Here is a 20,084-nt window from a genome sequence, read left to right on the forward strand (position 1 = left end):
CAGAGAGTGGCCCTCAACTCTCTGAGGCTGGGGCACCTCAAAGAAGTGAGCAATTACATTTTAATTGTTGCACCACTTTTAACAAAAAAAAAAAAATAAATCAATTTGCCTAAAAATAATGGAACTGAAATGTAAAAAGTTAATCATCAATACAGAATGATTCAAGCAAAGATTTGTTAAACCAACGATGGCTCTGAGATTATGCAGGTGCTCCGTCACGTATAGCACAAGAGAACAGGGATGAGATAGTCAGAGACATTGTTGGCATCAAGGAGGCAGGAAGGGATACCAATGTTAATTTTAAAGAACTGAATTCCACCCTATCCAATATTTCTTTGTAAAATTCCTACAACCGTTTGAAAGACTTTAATTTCAGGGCAAAAAAAAAAAAAGCCCATATTTACATTAAGCTCAAATGAAAACACTGGATTATCCCATGTTGTACTGCAGTGACATTGGGTAGACGGGTGAAGCATCTCTTCAGCTGCCATAGCTGACAGTCATTTATCAGTTATGCTGGCCTGGCTAAAAATAGCATTGTGAATTTTTGTGGCTAATTTGGCTGTTCTCTTCACCTGGTATCATACTTCCCTACAGCCAGGGATTTGTGCAGGATAACAATGAAGAGTTGTTCAAAATATTCACATATGCTCAAGCAAAAATGGACAAATCTGACTTCAAGTTTACATGAGCTTGCCCACAGGTTATGCACAAAATTGAGTCTGTATGATTCATAAAGGAGGCCCCCTGGAGATTTTCAGCATCTTTGAGTGTGATTAAATACTGTATCCTACAGTATACAGCCAAAGGCATCGGTCCAAAACAGAGGAGACGGTGGGACCTTTTTTTAAATTACCATGAATCCTGAATCCTGTCAAACAGGTCAATTAAACAGAAGGTCAAAGTACTACAAATGCTGGAAGTTTAAACAAAGATAAAAACAAATTCATGCTGCTCTTGTTGAGCACCTTCAGGCAACAGACCTGTTATTATGTCTTTTTCTTATGAGACAAAATAATTATTTTCATTCTATGAGCCATATCTGTGGTTCCAACATGACAGGGATATGGTTTGTTCTTACCAAAGTGTCATCTCGTCTCAAAGTTGGATCCATGTATATTTATAATAATTATAATAATATAATAATCCTCAACACTGTAATTTTCAGTTGGTACTGTGTTATTTTCTACTGTATCATTGGTTGCTTAAAGACTGGAATACATTTTCAGCATAAACATGACCTGTGTCTGTCTCTACAACACTACAACATGCTATAGACAGTAGAACCTTTACTTTTTTATTTGTCCATTTTTAAATTGTTTATTTGTGGAAACAGTCTTTTGGAGGGATGTGTTCTGAATGTATTGATGTTTCCACACAGAAGTAGAAAGTTAGCAATGACATTTAATTCAAATAATTGATTTCAAGACTGTTGCTTCTCAACACAGCTGTGACATGGCAAATTAGGTAGGTAACTTTTTTACAATAACACTTTAAAGCTGAACCTGGAGTAATATTATTATCTCTATTTATGCACACAATGCAAAAAAATTCTTTGTAAAAGACAGGCCAGGCACGCTGAGCCGAGCTGGGTCCTGTGGCTTCTCTCAGCAGGGACTGACAGGCCAAGCCACAGTCACATCCAGGCAACGCCTGTCAGGACTCTCAGCTCATTAGAACCTCACACACAGCGACAGAGCAGAAGGCAGATATCTCACTCCACTATAGCAAGACAGATGGAATGTCACAAGTAACAAATTGCATTACAGCAATGTCTCGATTTTGACATGAGTTCAGACAAAAACTCACAGTAGGACTATAAAAGGATTTCAATTTGGTTGCTGGAATAGTAATTGCTGTCACTGGCATTGTCTTCATTACAGAAAATGCCACAGGTAACACTTTTCTGGGGCCATTATGACGACTGAATAATTCAGGAGTCGTACTGCTTCATCTGTGAATGACATGGGCAATTATTTTTTTACTTCCTTAGTTTTAAAACAGGAAATGATTATGAAAATATCGGTTGAGGAGAAAAATACTGGGAGGCTTAGTGTGTAGACTTTTGTCATGGCAGCAACTCAAGCTCCACGGGCCATGGAAGTGATGTGATTTACAAAAGATAATAAAAACAAAGCAAACACACACACACACACACACACACACACACACACACACATACAATCCATCATTTCAATGACAATGCAGCAGTAGAAAAAGCTTGTAAACAAGTGAACTGTGGTTAAGCGAGGAGAAATGGCAACATATTGTATAAAATGATCCGGCCATATAGAGAAGCAGGAGAGACACCGCCTGAAGCAACAGGCTCCCTACCACTGAGAGTCTCAAATCATAGCAACACTGTTTAGGACAACACTTGAATCACCATCGCTCTAGGCCGTCGCGAGCCAAGGAGGATGCTGTGTTTGCGAGAATATATCGTCTACGTCAGCATCTGTGCTTGTGTGCGTCTGTGTGGAGGGAAGAGAATATTGTATGGTAGATTTGGAAGGCCCCAGTTTCTGCTCCCATTTTGGGAACAAACTGGAGCCGAGGCTTTAATCATGTAAAGACAGCAACCAGCGGAGAATGCATTTAGGATAACCATTATCAGGCTCATTAAAGGCACTGTTTGCCACCAGGTTTATCGTCCCTCATTTTCTACTGCAGAGAGTGGTGATCCACAACAATAATTTTCCTCGCAGCCCACAAGTAATTTTATACACAGTGTTGTTGGTTAATATAGAACGAAAAGCTCTAAAATCAGGCTGCTGGGCTGGATGTAATTAATCTAACTGTAAGTTACTGAATAAACAGGTTACACTTGACTTCAGACATCATGCCCTGATTGGTTTTGTGTCCAGTCCATGAGGCCTCGCAGACTTGTAAATGGTTACTTTTATTGATCAGTGTTCGGCAACAATCACAGATAATTGTTTTTCTCTTCATTTGTTGTCATGGAGAAAGATGTTAGCAGAGCAGACTGTTGTTCTAATTTCAAATGAATTACAGGTTAGATTATACCTCAAGGAATCCAATAACCTGTCATAGGCAAGTTGTATTACACTGGAAACAAGAAATAAAGTTTCACTTGCTTTTTGAATTTCAGCTGAAAAACAGTGCAGGCCAAATTCAATTAAATTTCAAATAACTTGTAAACATAATGCTGTGAACCAAGCGTAATATATGGTAGAGTAAAATCCGGCTTGTTCATGTGTTAATCCCCAAATTTCTTCAGTTGGTTATTTGGGATGTGCTCACAGTGTCATATGCTTGCTCGTGCGCTCAGGGCCCACCTGGAGGGGCATATACTGTAGCCACTGGAGCAGGGGTGTGGATGACCAGGGGAAAAATATGGATTAAAACCAAATAGAGTTTAAGAACCACTCCTCCAGATGATGACAATGAACAATTTTTGTCAATAGTTCAATCTCTGATCAACACTGTACTGGGCAAACCAGACTCATTATCATTCAGCAGGTAAAGTTCTTTATTTGTTGAATCCAATTTGAATAATGCTTTCTACTTTGGAGCAACTCCAAACAGGATTACTGACAAAAATGAGTTGAAATGTAAATGTTGTGCATGTGTAACATGCACGTGCTACATCCCTGCCTCTCATTGAATGTGCAGAAAAAAAAAATCTACTCTTGTCCTCTGACTCTTCACTAATGTTTCTGAAACAAGGAAACATAATAAAGTCACAAAGTTCACAGTGACAGCAAAGTATGGAAGGCCCCCTGGGGTGTAAATCATATTGTGCAGATTGTTTATTGATCAACCTTGATCAATCAATTCATACATAACATACACATTAAATGCACTTTGGAGTCTGGAGTGTTCTTACATTGTTGAAAAGTCACACTGTTGGAGCAAAAAAGGTGTTTCTCAGGCAATATGTGTGGGTCTTGGCTATCAGAAGCACCTAAAACAGAAATTGGTCCTAGTTTTTTTCATGGCAAACTTGACTCAGATACAGTATATGAGGGATGAAGTGCCAAGGAAATTTAAAAGAGTGTTTGTCATGAGCAAAAATCAGCTGAGCAAATACAGTATGGACAGAAACCACGTTCACACCAGGCTGAACTCATGGATGTGGAATCAAACAACCAAGAATGATTTTTTTCATCTGACTCAAACTCAGTTTTCATTCTATTTTCCTGATCATGGATTCTTATTCAGCTGAATATGCAATATAGGGGTTGCCATTGCTTTCCGTGTCTGTTGTCTGTCCACAACAACAGCACTTCATAATACTTTTAATTTGATTGATGTTGTTGCAAACTACCAGCTAGCCAAGTTAACAGTAATTCCTGAGCTGCTGCACTGACACCCTCAATCAAATCACTACTTTAGACTTGTGCTGTTTGACACCAGAAACAGAAAAACATGTCAGTGGCAGCACCTTTATAGCGCAGTTGGGTATATTGGTTTACAAAACAAGAAATCACTGCGACAGCTGGAGGTGACAAAAAGTTGGCTTCTTAACATTGCCTCCAAGTATGAGTATTTTGGCAATATCTGAGTGGCTGACAGGCTGACAGTCACATGTCAGCGTTTTTGAAATGCTCAGTTTTCCCTGTCTAAACTACAAAGAGAGACTGACACTGTCAAAGGAAGAGAGTTTTCAAAATGCTTACATTTAGGGATAGACAATGCCGGTTTAGTGTGCATGGAAGACCAAATGGAAAGAAAAATATATTTTCAAATTTATTCACAGCAAAGGAAGAATAAAGTAGAGGAGGAGGGATGTGGAGGTAAGAAATGAAGGAGGATGAAGAAATAAGAGGAAAATATGTGATGATAAGGATGGAAGGAGCTGAGAAAAAAAAATCAAGCCGTTAAAAAGACGAGAGTAAAGGATGTAATAAGAAAAGAGTACTAATGGATAGAGAGGGAAAGAAAGCAGCAGGAGATGAAATGTGGAAGGTGGAGAGGAGGAGGTACCAGTGCTAGCAGGGTGGTAGAAAGAGCTTTAACCTTTATAAATGTTGACAGAAATCTGCTCGCTGAGAAATGTTGCGCAATCACAACAAAAGCCAGCCGAGCAGAAAAGAACAGACAGGCGGGAAAAAAAAAGAAGAAAGCAGGCAAAAAAATAAAAAAATAAAATAAAAATACATGGACACACTGTCTGACTTTGCCCCTCACAGGTCATGTTTTCAATGAGCGAGTTCCAAAGGCAGTGGAGGGTAACAGGGAATTGACCGGAGTACATAAGGACACGAAAACTACATCAGCACCTCTACTAGCTACCCGAATATTTTTTGGTCTTTTTTTTTTTCTCTCTCTCTCTCACTCACCTAGCCCACACCTTTTTTTTTTTTTTTTCTCTCAGTGTTTATGGCTCCTATTTTCTCCTTGCTCCATTCCCTCTAAGGGTCCTTTATCTTCATTTTTTTTTCATCCTTGTATTTTTGCTTACCCTTTGCTTATTTCCATCTTAAAAGAAAATTCTAGCCTTGGACTGTCTTGAGCACTTCGCTGACAAGATAAGCTGTACCTGTAACTGGAACGTTTGTCACTAAAACCCTACTTGACTGGAATTACAATCCCGGAGGAATGTGAATGATTCATGCTCCACCATAGCTTCACCACATGTACTACGACAACATATTGCTGTAAATGGAGGCTCTATCTATCAAGTTAGTCAAAAGCCTTCCATAACACTGCGCTCTAGTTAAACTGTGAGGAGCTGATGAAAGTCAAAGGCAGAGCAGAAACAGAGCTCCTCACACACAAATGAAGAAGGATGGAGCTTTTTTCTTCAGGCAAAGATCCACAAGCTTTTACAAGGGAGATTGAGCAGTAGGATTTACAATAGTACGCCCTATGGTCTAACTTTTAATAATGGGAATCAACACCCCCACATGCTATGGAGAAAAGCATCTCCAAAGTCCACCCACACCCAAATCAAGTCCAGTCAGTTTTATTCAAACGTTCCCAGTTTGACCTTTCTTCACATTAGTTGTTTCTATTGTCTATCCGGCTTTTCACCAGAGTCCAAAACATACAGCTGCAGATGGGTTCGATAACCATTGCACAAGCATCATCTCATTCCTGCCTCAGGGCTCTGCTTCAGGCATGTATGGGAGTATCAACAAAATACATAAAAAGGGAAACCCAACCCCAACCATGAAAATTAAAAAAAACAAACAAAAAAACATAACAAAATCAATAAGCTTTAAGCTCCTTAAACAAGTCAACAGCTTGAATCAATTTTAATTGAACTAATTTAATTTACATCTCCCCATGTCACTCTGTTGCATCATACTACTCTATCAGTTGCTTGTGCTTGTTTATGCATGTGTGCGCGTGTGAGGGAGATGTAATTGAAAGATAAAGATACAATGTGTGTTTCATTGGGCTCATTGTCTCTGTGTGTCTAAAATAAAATACTACACAAACTCACAGACTGCAAAAGTTAACTTACTAAAAATTGGTTTTAGTCAATCACTCCCGACTGCGAGGTGGGAAATTGTAATACTTTGCAAGCTGAACAGTCAGCCTTTGACTAAAAACAAATAAACCAAGGCTTTTTTTAAAATGAATAGTAAAGACACAAAAAGCAGAAAGTTAGACCTATCTAGGATTAGCTAAAAGTGGCTAAATGATCACCAAGGAAAGAACTGAACTGAACAACAATTTAATGAGGATACATTTCCTTAATTAAGCTTGGTATTGCAATAATTAATCAAATACATTTGCAATTTCCCCATGATTAAATTTAGGGAGTGTACAGTTTGGTGTTCTTGCTGGCGTTATTGCCTCTTGCCTCTGTGGTTTCATGTTTTACAAAAAACTTGAGTCACATTTATCCACTTCTACGCTAATACATCTCGAACAATTCTTTTTGTTAGAAAAATGTTACATGGACTACTTGCAAAAAATTCCCTCATGACAGCAGCATACAGGTCTTTTACAGGCCAAGAGTCCTGCTCAGCCCCAGCTTACACACTGGTCTGTCCGTGAGAAAGCAGCCCAAGTTCATGACTAATGGCTCATGCGTTCGTCCATCCACTTCTATTTCAATTTAGGATGACGAAGATATATCTGCATGTATAAAATATATACAAAATAAACAGATGAACACACCTTTTCTGTGATGATACGATCCACACACTGTTTCCCTGTCAAAGGCAGACTGCATTTGTCCAATATCTTGTGTTTTCCTCCCTGAAAGAAAAGCGCAGTTGGTTAAAAAAAAGAAGAAAAATAAAATACTACACAAAAGGTGAGTTATTCAGTTAAGCTTGTCAGTCATGTCAAACAGTGTGTTTAAACTGTAATGTAGCCAGGAATACAGATGGTTAAGGACACTCTTTCTATCCCCAAGGGACATACAGCAAATATTCCATTAAAGTGCATATCTCAGTTTCCCCGCCAGTTATCTTTAAGAAAAAAAGAAAAGAAAAAAAAAAAGCACACGTCCAAATACCTCCAACGCTGCCTGAGAAACACATATGATATATCACCCGCCCCCCTCCCCCCTTCCCCGTCATGAATGAAAACAGGCTTCAGGGCAGTAAATTTATGCTCACCTGCTGTACCATCTGGACTATAGCCGGGCGCCAGATAGGCTCCCATTAGCAAAAAACAGCATGCTTCTGTGAATGCAGAATGTTATGTTGCCCTTGCATCATATCGGTCCGGGCTTTCTAAAAGTAAACCAATTCAGTTGGATCGCCTACAGCTATTGTCAGATGCCCTGTGGGGTTATTCACCTCCAGCTGGAGCACCAGTCTAACTAATCAGCTGTTCCTGAAACACTGAGTCCAATTCTAGACTTGCATTTTAAATTAGCCAAAGACGAGCGCACAGGACATGGTTTGTGTGCAGAACCTCATCAGGATGAGCTCACGCTCTCTTGTAGAGAGGCATTAAGCAATCCATTAACAGAATTATCCTTAATCAGTCATAACACTCACACTCATTATCGTGGAAGTAGATACAAGGTATGCTGGTGAAGGTACTAACATGGGAAAAGGAAATTGCCAATTTAATTTGACCTGGATTATTGAGAAAGCGAATGAGTCTTTTGAGACAATTTGTAGAGGCAATGTTGGTTAGAACAGGCACGGTAAAAGCGCACACACACACACACACACACACACACACACACACACACACACACACACACACACACACACACACACTTGCATGTATACGCACCTTAGCTGAGTGCTCCATGGTGACCACCACCTTGGTTCCAGCGCTGGCCACCAAATCCATTGCTCCTCCCATTCCCTTCACCATCTTACCCTAAGAGTGGAAGATAGAAATAAATATACAAGTTATAGATATAGCAGTTTCAGTTATACCATTTATTTATGGGTTACAATACAATCTAATCAAAAACCACCAATGAGTACAGCCTGAAAAATGACCACAAAGTTCAACAAATTGAATATATAATATATAAAATAAGATTAAAAAAAGCATTATTTAAGGAGGGTGGGGAGAAATGACAGCGATACCTTTTTCTCCTCTACTGAACCTATTCAAGTAGGAAACTCTCCCAAAAACAACTCCTCCTCCATCAATATACATACATACATAAAGGTTTACAGAGCTGCTGTGTGGCTCTGGGTCTTCAGTGCAAGGTTATCTTCTAATGCTGTGTGCTCAGTATCCCTGCTCTAATAAGAACCAACACAAAACTTCACACACCGAGACAGAGGTTACAGTGGCAACACTGTAAAGGTTTGCCAATCAAAAATGATTAAATGCACTAGTGACGTCCATGAGTATCTTAAAAGAAAATGCTGGGTCCTATCTATATTTCGTGTTCACTACAATATCTTACGTTTCAACTTAATTGACAAGAGGTTAAACAGTTTAAGAAACAATGGTTGCAATTCATTCCAGTTCAAAAAAACTGAACCACATATATAGAAGTGGAAAGCAAGGTGAATATACCCATTGTACATTATAATAATCCACAGCATTGCAAAACTCAACAAAACTTTTAATGGGGACCATTTCTCTGGCAGAAAATTAGTTTGATAGAAAGCAGCTCCAATGAAAAGTGTTGGCAGTGAGTTCTGTGGATTATACAGAGTAGCAGGGAGGCTGCTTCTGGCAAGACATGTTGCATGTAATTCTATGCTGCGAGCACCACAAACTAAATTACATTTGCTGCCTTTGTATTGGGGTGCGGGCAGAAATGTCAAAGAAAGATATCTCAAAACCTGGGCAAATTAAAGCAAAGCTATTTGAGCAGACAGATACCACTGGAGGTGAGAGAGATATTATGTTTTTTGTAATTGGTTGAACCGAACCTGTGGACCTTTAAATGCAGGGGTAATGTGCTCAAAACTCATGGTTCTTGATTCAGCTGGAGAAGCGGCACTGTACGCAGTGGTCAAAGGTATCAAAGGACGCACTAGGATGCAGCAGCATCTCAGTATTTAGTATTCTGATGAATTTAGTACCATTGTAATAGAGATCTTGGTTCTGTAATGGGGCGTGCTGTAGAGGTGGCTTTCACAGCCATATCTTTAAAGAACATAGCTGGGTGTAAACCCAGGGTAAATGCCAAATCTTCCTTGTATCTACTATCTTGCTGATAGTAGCAAGTCAGGATTTACAGCTGAGCCTGAGCTACACACCTTCTAATGTATTCCACCTAGCAACAAGGCTGCTGTTAAACAAAGGGGAAATCTGTTTTGAGAATTAAAACATCTGTGTTAAATTACTACTCTAGTTATGATCAATTAAGAGTCAATACAATAATAAACATCTGAAGGAACTTACAAAATTATTGTGTTTTACCGTGGGGGGATTGAAACTTCCACTTGAACCATACTTTACCATCAATTATCAGTTATCAATTTTTGAATGAAAGCTACTTTGAAATGAAATGATGCAGCTACAATGCCTGTGTAACAAAGCAGTGACAGCAGCCAAGCATGCAGAATCAACAATTCAGCCCGTCTCGATCCCTAATTGTATGTGTGCGCATGGTAAAATGTCTCACTAATGCATGACAATGACAGTGACATTGTTATATAGGAACCACTGTCATAAAATAACATTATTGTGGAGACTTTCAGAAAGTTTTGGGCTCTATGGCTTACTGAATATTACTGTCAGCAACCTAAAAACCTAGGTTAAATGCCAAATCTCAATATGCAAAAAGTGCTAAAGGCTTGTGTTAATGGAATAAAAAAAAAGGGTTAGGAAACACAATTGTAGGAAATATGAATATGATATCACGGTACCGCTGTCTCTCATTTTGGCAGAAAAAAATAATGTCAATTGCAAAGAAACGTGAGTAAGAAAAGTCAAGAGAGCAGAGAAAGGAGAGCCTAACATCTGCAATGAAGCAAACCAAATCTTTTTTCACTTTACCTCTTAAATGAGCTGTTTGAATAATATGGTCAAACTAAGGGCTTTAAAACATGTCTGAAACCTCCAAAGTAGCTACCCAGTAGCCTAAAGCTTTGTTTACTGACAATTTAGAGTGGGAATAAAATAAATAAGTGTTTTCTTCAACAGTTGAAACAAAATCTTTTTTTTTTTTTTTTTTTTTTTTTTAAATAAATGGAGCCATGGAATGCACTTAAAAAAAAATCTGAATCAATCTGAAAAGCAAGCAATCTGAAAGATTATCACTGCAACAGAACTGCCAGCCAGGTGAAAAATTGTCTGCAAGTCCTCCATTGTTCCCAATACAGAGGGTTTCCAAATAAGGAAGTCTGACATGCAGATATGGCCACAGGGAGATGGCTGCGTAACTGAATTAAAATCCCATTTGCTCATCAATCATATTAAGAGCCTGCTTTGCTTTCTGCTCGATAACCAGAGGATATATATGGCAAGTGTGGTGCATCATAAGGATACTGTCTGCCTCTGGACAGGCCTGCTGGGTGGAGAAGATATCAACAGAGAGCGGAAGGAGGGCTGGGAGGTGGGGAAAAGGAAGTAGGGAATAGCATAGACTGTGGATATGGGAGAGGCTGCATTTAATTTCAGTTTTACTTTACTGTTATCTTGTTGAACACCAGTTGAAAGTGGCCTACTGTAACAGCTTAGATAACATCCTTAAATTAAACCACCAAAATCGATGTTATTAAAACAGTGTACATTTTGACTTGTAACCGTCAAACACAACATCTCCCCCTTTATTCCCCCTCTGTGTTTTCATTTACTGCGACTCTTAAGGTGATACTCAAAAAAGGAGACTGTGTCCTTTTTCATATGATCAATTGTAATGCATTTTCTGACAGTCAAAGGGATAGGTGGTATGTTCACAGGCCCTAGGAGGAGAACGCTGTGTGACCTAATAGTAGCAAGTCAGGATTTACAGCTGTGCCTGAGCCACACACCCTCTAATGCACTCCATCTAACAACAAGGCTGCTGTAAATCAAAGGGGGAATCTGTTTTTGAGAATTAAAACATCGGTGTTAAGTTATGATCAATAAAAGAGTCAATACAATAATAAACATCTGAAGGAACTTACAAAAGGATCGTGTTTTACTCTGGGGAGAATTAAACTTCTACTTGAGCAACATTTTAATAGTAAAAAAATTAATGGTTGCATGTTTCTGGCAACAGAAAATGTCAGCACCAAGTGACTGGAACTGTTATCAATTTTTGAATGAAAGCTACTTTGAAATGAAATTATGCAGCTACAATGCCTGTGTTATACAGCGGTGACAGCAGCCAAGCATGCAGGATCAACAATTCAGCTTGTGTGTGCGTGTGCATGGTCAAATGTCTCACTAATGCACATAACATTGTTATATAGGAAACTGCGTCATAAAATAACATTGCCGTGGTGATGTACAGACAGTTACGGGCTCTGCTGCTCACTGAGTATTTTTGTCAGTGACCTATATTGCTGGGAGGATTGTAATTGGCTTGCCTGTGATTTACAGCTTTGCATGTGGTTAACTGAGCCCACTTTGATCTGCTCCATGCAGCAAAAAGCTCACACTTATCATGATCTGTATGTGTTTGATGAAGAAGGAATTTATGCAATGGTGTGATGTGTACGCTAATAACCTATTCCATCCTGCTCACTAAAGTGATTTTTATTCAATCTAATCAAGCCTTAACTTTTGGTTGGCTGTCTGTTACACTTGTTTTGTCTGGATGGGCTTGGTTGCCAGGCTTGTGTAAACCTGTTCACCCGCAACCGTGGCAGCCAAGAATTGGACATTTTTTTGATTAGTTGATTTTTAATATCGGAAGATTTAGAGAATACTATTTTGCAAAATCGAGTGCTTCGTGGAGACTCTCGAAGATGAAGGTTGCCCTAGTATCTGGCTTTCCACCTGTGGAACCTGAACGAAAGGACTCAAATGGAACAAATATATTGTGAGAACAATATCCACAAAAAGAGGTATCCTGTGCTTAAGTCGCTTACAAGAGCAGTGTAATTTTGTCATTTAATTAACACAGCTTTGATGACATTAACCTTGTTGGTCTCACTGAAACGCCACAGGTTTTTAATTTCCTCACCACTATGATTGTGTCCATTTGCATGCTGTAATCTTAGCACCATGGGGGGAATCAGGGACACTTGAAAGTGTGTATCTAGACACAATTCATTAGCAGGAGAACATAAAAACATGAAAATACGCTTTGAGACATCTCTCTCCTGAACTAGTAGACTATTGCTCAACTGCTCAAATAGAGACACATTCATACATACTGTTTAGGAAGAACTGTTGTGTTATTACGTAACATATTACAGAAGACATCACTCTATTCAAACGTGAAATTTCATTACAGTAAATATGAGAATTGAAAGGCACATCTATGTTAATTTTGCAGTTATTTATTTCACTGCTTCACATTAGAGCCGGTAATGAGAAAATCTTCTTGCGCTAGTTCCCACAGATGTTACCTTTTTTCTCTAAACGCCTATTTTACTTTTTTACTGGCTTATTGAACTGTCTCTTTGAAATTAATCCTTGCCAGAGGCAGATATATAGTAGCCTACACGTATGCTAATTAAATAGGCGTTAGAGAGTATGTAAGTCATGGAACATCCATTCATATAATGGCTTTAAAAGTGAGAGATAATACGGGGGGCTGCAGGAGGCAGTATCAGTGGTGCACAACCCAGATAACACAAGACTTCTTAAGTTTGAATCTTTGCCAAGGTGAAACATATCATAACATGTGAGAGCAGAGACAATGACACAGTCAGTCCCACTCAACCCACAAGGTTTTCTCAGAGGGCCCCCAGTAACACACAACTAAGGGTTTTGCTATTAGACATTTTAAAAGAGTAAGAGTAAGCATGGGACGGCAGTGAAACTGCAGTAAAATGCTTTTATACTGTGGTTTACTACAAATATAACACTGCTGGTCTATCTGTCCAGGATCATGGGGTTACAGGTGTCTGACATTTTTTCCAAAGCAACCTCTGCACAAAGAATAGTTCACATCCTCTGCCTCGAGAAGGAACATTAAGAAAACAAAAATGTTGTTGCCCTTTTAGCCCTCACAAGTCAACACTGATTCACAAGCTGTTTCTATGACTTAGACGATGGGGATTGCTGTTTCCGAAACATGCTGCTGTAGTACTAGTGCATAAGAAAAGCTTACTTTGACCAGCACTGGATTTCTCTTACTAGGCTCAGGGGTTGCTTGCATTTTTTTGTGTTGCCATGACAACAGAATACAATTTCCTCATTGCTGTGCAAGTGTTCACTTTCCAGTCAGTGGCAGAGACACCACAGAAAACGACCCCCTTCACAATCCAAGAGTTCCCACTTACCAACTGGCTTCCTTTCTCTCCCCCTCAAATTCTCTGACAATCTCCGCTGTCTGATACAAATGGCTCTCTATTTAATAACATAGCGACGGTCCGCCACGAGCCTTCGTTACCCAGACAACTAATGACAAGAATCAGGGTGAGACAGGACTGACAGAAAGACAATGGACAATGAGCTGAAAGTAACTGGAAAACATAACTGTGTGCAGTGTATAGCTGATGAATACAGTGTAATCTATCACATGAAAAAACATTGTTTTTTTTTCCTTGCCAATAATTAGACTTAAATTCCATTGAACATGAAATTCTAACCAGAGACGCAGGAACCCTAGGAAATGTGCATTGTAATAGCTTGTAATATGTGGCAATAATGAGCAACGGTCATATCCTCAAGCAAATTAGTTATCTTGCAGAGTTTCAGATTCTTTTTTTTTTTTTTTTTTTACAAAAGCTGCCAAATATTGTCAGAGCAGCTCACACACATTTTCATACACGGGAGAACAGAAAACCAGAGAGACAGTGAGAGGTTTGTGCTGCTACAAATACATCTTCAACTGATGGTAAGCTGGCAACCATGTCCAGGTAAACCTGTTATGATACTGTAGAAAAGCCAATGAAGTTCTAAGAAAAAACCACCATGCTCTTAAGCAGCACCTTCATTAATGCTGCCATCAGGCCTTGTCATGAGCATTTGAGCTACTAACTGCATTTTAATAGTCAGTATAGCTTGAGGTATTGCAGCACTTAAGCTGCAGTTCCACTGAGCCTCCAGGAGCTTGGAATATATGTCTGATGTAGTGCTTGTTTTCTGTTTGAAGTCGACAACGAGCAAACTTAATTTCATTTTAGTAAAATACACAGCTGTATTAGAGTTGACTGGATTCATTTTTTTTGCTTTGGTCAACTTCTGAGTCTTTCTTCATTTTCCAATATCTTACTTTGACTCCCCTCAGATTTGTAGGAGCAAGTGAAAATGAAAGTAGTGCCGCTCAGGCAACAAAAAACCCAAGTCAATAAAAGACAAACATGGTTCTCATTTTGAAAACAGTGTGTCGCTGGCTGTTAGAAATCTGTGAGGAGGGGAAAATGACAGGTAACATGAGTGGCTGCATCTTCTGTGAATTACTGGGTGCAGGACCCTTACATTTAGGACGGCTTGATAAAGCTCCAGCAGCTAAGTGATAAAATAGCACACCAAATCCAAAATACCATGCTTTATTCTATTACCCCTTTCCCTCCATCTATTGTTTTTCCAGATGTTTCAGGCTGAGTGGAGATGTAAAAGCATTTCAAAGCCCTCAACTGGAAAATGTTCATCTGCATTTTGCATATTAAAAGCATTCAAAATCAACATAATCACGCTGAGAGTACTGCATCCCCGACTCCTACGTAAAACATTTCCAATTTCACGCTATGTACCCATCTTTAGATAGTGAATAATTTTCATTATCACAGAAGGTGGGAAATGTAATTCTCTTCATCCATCCCTTCAAAAGAGGGGATAATGAAGATTGAAGCGTAGGTGAGGACAGAGGTATGCGTGCCTGTGTTGCTGCATCATTTTGCTGTTCAAACTGTCCAACACTAGAATGGCCAAACAAGATAAACTCCCTGCTTCTGAACAACAGCTCCAATGCAGGCCTTCAATATCTTCATAATGTGCTTAATCAAGCACCGGTTAATTAGCAATTACCATGGGCAAACAAGTACAACTGGAGAGGTAAAGAGAAAATAAATTAGGTTGCAAAATTTAGAGATAGCCATCAACAACAGTATTGCTGTGCACATAGCTGCCTTACATGTGCTATACATACACATATACAGTATATATTATGTTTGATTATTAAGGTCTTTATATGTAAACATCTTCAGCACTCTGTGGCTGCATCCACTCGCCTGCTTATAACATTCGTGTATTAAATGACGCACTGGCTGAAACAACCTTGCATGCACACTTCAGTCAAGCAGAAAACAGCTGTGTGCCCGGGGGGGGGGGGCATTCTGGTTGAGCCCTCCCACACTGTGAACAGCTTTTTAATGGGTTCTTGACCTTAGTAATCACTGAGGACGACTGTGGCCACCGTGGTCTTAAGACCAATTGACCTGATGGAACACCTAGCAATAATAGGGGCCACCCATCATACTGTACCACTCGCAAACACCCCTCTACCCCATGATCCCCTGACAAGCATATCCTGGTGCTCTTGAATAACAAAAACCAAGGCCACACTTTTGTGAATTTGTTTCATCCAAGACATCACCATGCATAACATAAAAAAACTAAAACTGATAGATAAATAATATATTTCAATTATAACCAATATTTCTTATTTCTTATAAGATCTTATAAACTTAAAATCTTAACCAGGGAATGTAAGCCTCATTTAGTCATTACATACCACATCCAGGTGTTCAGAGCACACCTGAAACAATTAACAAATTCGTAAATCAACTGAAAGCTAATTTGCAACTATTCTGATAACTGCCTCATTTTCAGGCAAAAACGCTAAACACAATTTGCTGCTTTGCTTTGTTTTGTATGATAACCATCATCAGTCCTAAACCCAACAACAATAGTTTTGGATTTGGGACTGATGATTGGACAAAGCAAGCAATTTGAAGTTGCCCTTTTTGGCTCTAACAAAATGATCTGGCGAGAGAATAATCAGCGGATTCATCAATAATGAAGGTAACTGTTGTAGTTGAAGTACTAATTCAGTTCAGAGTTTTCCTTAACATTGTGGTTTGTGGTTGATTGCAAAGCCACAGGTCACATGCATTATCAAGTGACAGTCAAACACATAGGAAAATGTTTTAAGTGATACTGAACCAAAACAAATATCAAGTATTATGCACCACTGGAAGTGAACATTCATGAGTTTTTGACTTCTGACAGTCAGTTGTCTAAAGATAAAGACTTAGCAGAAAATTGGATAGAAAAAGGATAGAACTAGTAAAATATCATGAAACCCAAAAGAACAGCACTTTTACAGCAGCTTTGCATTACTAGAGCATGAACACCTTTCTGCCACAAACTCAAATAAAGACTATTATAAGCTTCAAAAAGCAGCAGTTGGAGCATGCCTATTGTACTGATGTTGTGTTGACTCCCAGCAGATGGAGCAGAAAAGCATGAATTTGCAAGATAGGAACACACGAGTGCAGTCAAAACCAAACTCACAGGGATCATCCAGTTGGCTAGGTCTCCGTGTTTTGACACCTGCATGGCTCCCAGCATTGTCAGGTTGATGTGACCCCTGCAGAGAATGATACAACACAGGAGGACAGCTGTCAACTTGAGATTTAGTTCAACTTATGAACTCACAAGTCCACTCCTCCAAATAAATACATGTAGTACTGCTACATTTTTTTTATCATACTTGACAAGACATATAATACAAACGCTTTCTAGATAATAATAATTAAAACACTAAAGTAACTATGTTTTATTTTAACAACTGTATCATCTTGCTACATTTTTTCTTCCTAAAATATCATTTGTATTTTGCATGTTTACTCTCTGGTTGGTGTGGAGGTCTTCAGATCTGTTCTAGCTGCCACATTATTTAGCTCTTACATATAGATGTACAATATCAGCAGATTCTGTAGGCAACGTTTTTATTTCCGCTCTCTAATAATTTGTGAGTCTTTGTCCTCAGAGAGCAATTTCTTTTCCTGTTTCTCCTGATTAAGGGGTTCAAAGTCCAAAGTGAGGTATCCTACAATTTCTCTTGAGCAGGTAGGGGGGATTGTTAGGATGCTGCAGTTGCATAGATTTAAAACAGGATCTATGGCACTGTTGCCTACAGTAAAACCTTATTGACTATCTTATTACCTCATTGTTTCTCCATTGCACACACACAAACACATACAGAGATGAAGTGATAAAATTTTGTGATTACAAAGTACAAGTCTAAATGTAATCCCAGTTCTAGATGTACCTGGTGTGGTATTGCAGGAGACATGGCTAACAATCCACCATATGTTATGTCATGCTTCTTTGGCAACTCTGGCCCCTTAACTGTGTTTGCACATCAGCAAACACACATACACACACACACACACACACACACACACACACACACGCACACGCACACACACACACACACACACGGTTGCGTTTTGTCCCCGGCAGTGGGACTAGACAGCGCTATTTATGAGCAGTATTGAATTTCCACTGGGTGGACAAACAGAACTGATGCTGCAGGGAGTGCGGGTGGGCAATCTCAGACAGCTGGCAAATCAATAAAAACCAGGGACCTTGGGAATGCTGTCTAGTTGTACTGGTGACAGTAGCCATTTATTAATATCCAGTGTCACAAATTATGGCTGTGTTCTATGGTCAAATCCTGCCTAATGGTTACAGCTGACTTATGGTGCAGGTGACAAACTATTGGATTGCGGGGAAACTTGATGAGTTTGTTAACTCTTTTCTTTTCTTTTTTATATAAACTGTACTGAGAAGCTCATTGAAGTGACTCATGGTGATATTAAAAGTATTAATAAGCTGTCTACATGTAAATCCATGTAAATGTCGGCCATATCTAACTTTCAGTCAGCAAGTTTTCAGAGCTTACCCACGGATCATGGCAAATGACTCATCACTGGAGAAATAAGCAGCCCCAGGGAGCACTGTGACGGTCTCCTTTCCTACAGAACACAGACTTGACATGTTTGATTTATTTTTGGCAAAAGAGAATATTGGTATTAATTTATCATAGCAGTAATACATTACATATAAACATAATTACAAATCAGGTAAATGAAATGACAAAAGACATTAAATAGAGACATAAAAATAAACAAATAGATGAATAGAAAAGAATCTGCATTCATTAAGATCTGATGTGAAAGAGAAAGCAGAGGTGTCAAACGATAATAGGTTAATATCACTTTAAATGTGAATCTGAACAAAATGTTAAATGATTATTATATTGTATTTAGCATTCATGAAAAAAAAAAAAAAAAAGTGTGTGTACAGCGTAGGATTTCAGTAAAATGGTCTCTTCATCCATCCAGAATTTAGTTAGACCGATTTTTCCACATTTTATATATAATTACGTTAACCATTGGGAGCTAATTATTAGGGTAACCCTCACCAGCGTTAATCAGGTCCGCATCCACCGCATCCTCAGTGGGGTACGGGCCCTAAACCAAGACAAATGAAGACAAATATGAATGTGCACGGAGGCGGGCAGCCACACATGCCACACTCACACATGTCACTCAGCCTGACCGGCCATGATCTTTCAAAGGAGAGACAGACACAATCACATTTCTCTGATTAGATGAGACATTGATTTTCTCTGTGTTCAACAAAGGGAGCAATCCCTTTTGGAGACATGAGGAGAGGGGAGGAGAGGAGAAGAGGGAGAGAGGAGAGGAGAGGAGAGGAGAGGAGAGGAGAGGAGAGGAGAGAGCAGTACCTCTGTATAACTGACACTCATAATTAAAAGAAATTTTGACAAATAAGGCATTAGCGTAGGCGCTTACATTCTCCTGTCAACACAACTGATTGGAAAGTCATTCGATAGCAGCAGCCTTTGTTGAAGGCTCAGCCAGCAAATAATGATTGTGAGAAAGAAAAATGGAAGAGAAAGTGTCAAACTGCCACAATCTGTTACATAACAAACTCAGCACATTTCAAATGAGGGCCCCAACTAGCAATGATACAGCTCGAATAAATGGCTATTCATTTTGCGACATGCTCAGAGCACAATTCAGACTAAGGACGTTTACTGCTTAAAATGACTGTCTACACAAAGGACAGAAAATATGCTGCTCGTTAGCTTGTTTAGTTGAGATTCAAAGCTCTGGAAAGTGAGGGGGAAGAAAACTCTCTGCAGGCGTCTTACCAGTCCCAGAATTCCATTTTCACTTTGAAGATGTACAGTGATGTCTGGTTTTATGAAGTTGCTCGCCAACATGGGGATACCTATACCAAGGTTTGCTGATTAGCTCTTAGTTAAAGATAGTAACTATTTCATTTTTACTTATGCAATGAAAATTATCTGTATACAATGCACAGCCTCCTCTTAAACCACCTTGGACGCATCAGTCATGTTGTCAAGTTGTGTGAATGAGCTCAAAACATCTGGACTGTGGGGGACACACAAACCGACAAAACTTTATAGTAGGCATAAACATTGTCAGCACACCAAAACTGTCATGTTGAACGATAGGAGAATGTGAATAAGTCCACAAATCACTGAACTGTTACTCACTAAGGCTGCTTTCTTGAGGAAGGATGAATGCTATCACAAATGAAAATGAAATTAAATGAAAATTCTAAAATAAAAACAAATAAAAAGAATTTGCATAATTTGCCAATGCAATCATCTACTGCAAAGG

General features: G+C 39.1%; 1 protein-coding gene across 1 annotated transcript in view; it reads right to left on the bottom strand.

Moving 5' to 3' along the window:
- oxct1a (3-oxoacid CoA transferase 1a) overlaps positions 1-20,084 on the bottom strand; it is a 44,863-nt gene that overhangs the window by 1,918 nt on the left and 22,861 nt on the right. Inside the window, exons 10-15 of the mRNA XM_023394182.2 lie at positions 19,589-19,683; positions 18,833-18,881; positions 18,311-18,383; positions 16,915-16,990; positions 8,173-8,262; positions 7,096-7,176 (exon numbers count right to left, since the gene is read on the bottom strand). Coding sequence (XP_023249950.1) covers positions 7,096-7,176; positions 8,173-8,262; positions 16,915-16,990; positions 18,311-18,383; positions 18,833-18,881; positions 19,589-19,683 — 464 coding nt within the window. The remainder of the gene's footprint in view (positions 1-7,095; positions 7,177-8,172; positions 8,263-16,914; positions 16,991-18,310; positions 18,384-18,832; positions 18,882-19,588; positions 19,684-20,084) is intronic.

The sequence above is a fragment of the Seriola lalandi genome, unplaced genomic scaffold (genome assembly GCF_002814215.2).
Source record: "Seriola lalandi dorsalis isolate HSWRI2012SDOR001 ecotype SW California unplaced genomic scaffold, Sedor1 jcf7180002054946, whole genome shotgun sequence".
Classification (NCBI taxonomy): domain Eukaryota; kingdom Metazoa; phylum Chordata; class Actinopteri; order Carangiformes; family Carangidae; genus Seriola; species Seriola lalandi.